Raw genomic sequence first — 2254 nt, 5'->3', positions numbered from 1 at the left:
GGTCTTGTACAGAGGAGGTCAAGTGGGGTGTCTATGGAAAGGTTGTAGTTTGCTGGTTCTGATTATGCTGTCTGTATGTGTGTATCATTTTTGTATTTGAAGTTATGAATGTTGGCTATGTACTTGAATCTCAATGTGTTTGATTCTAAGTAGCCTCAGTGAAGCATTTGGTCAGCTTCTTGAGAAAAGACTATTCTCAGTAAGTGCCCAGTCAAGAAACACTTAACTGACAGTGGACTAACTAAAGTGACCCAGGAACATCGTCATGTAACCAATTGTTCCTCTGAATGTACAGAATGGTTAATTCCAGACCATGACCACGGGCGTAGATACATATACAATGGGTCCAGATTTAAAATTGTTATGAACTTATTCCCTGAGGATTGGATTGATACTCATTATCCTAACTATTCTAAATGGATTGCACAATACCAAATGTACTGGGCCTGGGATGTAGAAAGAAGAGGAATGGCAAAAGGGATACCATATGGGAAACATTAAACACTGGAATGGGATTGGGAAACACATGGAGTCTCTCTAGCCTAGGAGAAAGAATAAGAGAGACTTTACAGCAACTGATACAGTCAACACACACCAGGAACAACAGGAAATCTTGAGAATATCCTGAGAATCTTCTAGGCTCTTCCCTTTCTCTTGATCCATAATTTCCCCCAGCTAGTAAAGTACAGATTTTCACAAGCAAACTATCCAAGGCTTGTCATCCACCTGTCCTCATTTACTACCTGCATCCACAACCACAACCCCTCTCCTTATACCTGTGACCCCACCCCCACCCTTGACATCTACCCACAAAGTCCTGTGTCTCTGCATAGTCCCGACCCAGTGCAAAAGCTGTGTGTTGGAGCAGCTGAGGACTATTCTGATGTGCTCTCAGAAAACCTCCCCATAAAGGAAATATATATTATAACAGAGATGACTTAGATGCAGAAACAGGAGTTATTAAGTATTTATTGTGCTGTTGGAGAGTGAGGCTTCCTGTGATGCGGCGAGAGTGCAGTGAAGGGATGGTGAATTTGTCTTTGTTGAATTTTACTCAGCTTGTGGGTCTGGGTTTCTTATCTTGTGTTTCCTGTCAGAGCAGGAAGAGCCCTCTTCAGTTCTCTGGGTCCTGGTCCAAGGCCTCAACCTGTAGAACTGCCATCCTATCCCCTCCAAGGCAACGGCTCCTTGGGCTAAACTTGTCTCATGGCCTTCTGACTCCTGTCTCTCTGCTCCGCCACCTCAGCTGGTAAGTGACCCTTGTTCTCCCAGACACCTGGTCCCATTACTCACCCCAGTCCCTTTCTCCTAGGGTTGGTTGCTACAGATCCCCCTTGGGTTGTTGTCCCAGATGTCTGGGTCCCATTCCCATCAAAATCATTCTCCTTTCTACAGGGGTTCACTATCTCTCCTATCTCCAGCTGATCATTCCCCAGGCAGCTCCAGGTCTGCCCAAGCGGCTGAATGTGGAAAGGATGAACGACTTGGTGCTCTCAGCCAATGCAAGCAAGACCAGCAGGCTGGCTCCTCACCATGGCTACATGCTGGGCAAACAGGAGACTGACCAGTTTTGGAGAGTAGGCAGAGCTCTATGTCTGTCTTGGGACTCCTGGGTGGAAACCAAGTACCAGGCCCTGGTGCTGGAGATGAACTCCAGTTCCCCAAAGACTGGTAAGTCTCAAACCCAGCATTTGGCTCGGCTTGAAAAGGGGATGGGTGGGCGACTTGAAGGAAGTCGGTGGGTGCTGGGGGAGGAGACACAAGAGAGGAGTGGTTTCCCTGATACCTAGAGGCTAGGACTGTATGGGAGGGGGCTCTGAGTCAGGACTCCTGGATTCTACTCCCATCTCTGGAAGGAAGTGGGGTCTAGTGGGTTAGAGGAGATAGCTCGCCCCCTCCTCTGCACCCTGGTGGCAGGTACATGCTCAGCCATGCAATCACTTTGCCCCCAGAACCCTACTATATCCAAGTCCTGCACAGCTGTGAGCTGGACGATGCCACCGGTGTCATCCGAGCCATCACCAGATATTCCCTCAACGGGGAGGACGTGCTACAGCACAAGGCCGAACAGAACCGCTGGTTCTCAGTTCACCCAGTGGCCTGGCAAGTGGCGGAGCGCTGGAACCGCGAAGGGGAGACATTCGCTTTGATACACCTCCTCATTCCACAGCGATGCAGGTTCTGGATAGAGAGCTTCATGCCATTCATCACTGAGAAGACAGGTGACAGCTCTTCTGGTGCCTCTCAATCCTGA

The 2254-nt window shown here is 48.9% G+C and overlaps 1 protein-coding gene across 1 annotated transcript; it reads left to right on the top strand.

Moving 5' to 3' along the window:
- Nucleotides 1–1224: 1224 nt before the first annotated feature.
- Nucleotides 1225–2254, top strand: LOC128846125 (UL16-binding protein 6-like; the record flags this gene model as incomplete). The annotated part of the gene is made up of 3 exons (XM_054045189.1): nucleotides 1225–1249; nucleotides 1396–1671; nucleotides 1953–2254. Coding segments are annotated over 3 exons (603 nt in total), but the record flags the coding sequence as incomplete, so codon positions are not given.

This window comes from Malaclemys terrapin, chromosome 12 (assembly GCF_027887155.1).
Source record: "Malaclemys terrapin pileata isolate rMalTer1 chromosome 12, rMalTer1.hap1, whole genome shotgun sequence".
Taxonomy (NCBI): Eukaryota; Metazoa; Chordata; order Testudines; family Emydidae; genus Malaclemys; species Malaclemys terrapin.
The sequence above is the reverse complement of the archived record's forward strand: the minus strand, read 5'-3'. Positions and strand labels throughout refer to the sequence as shown.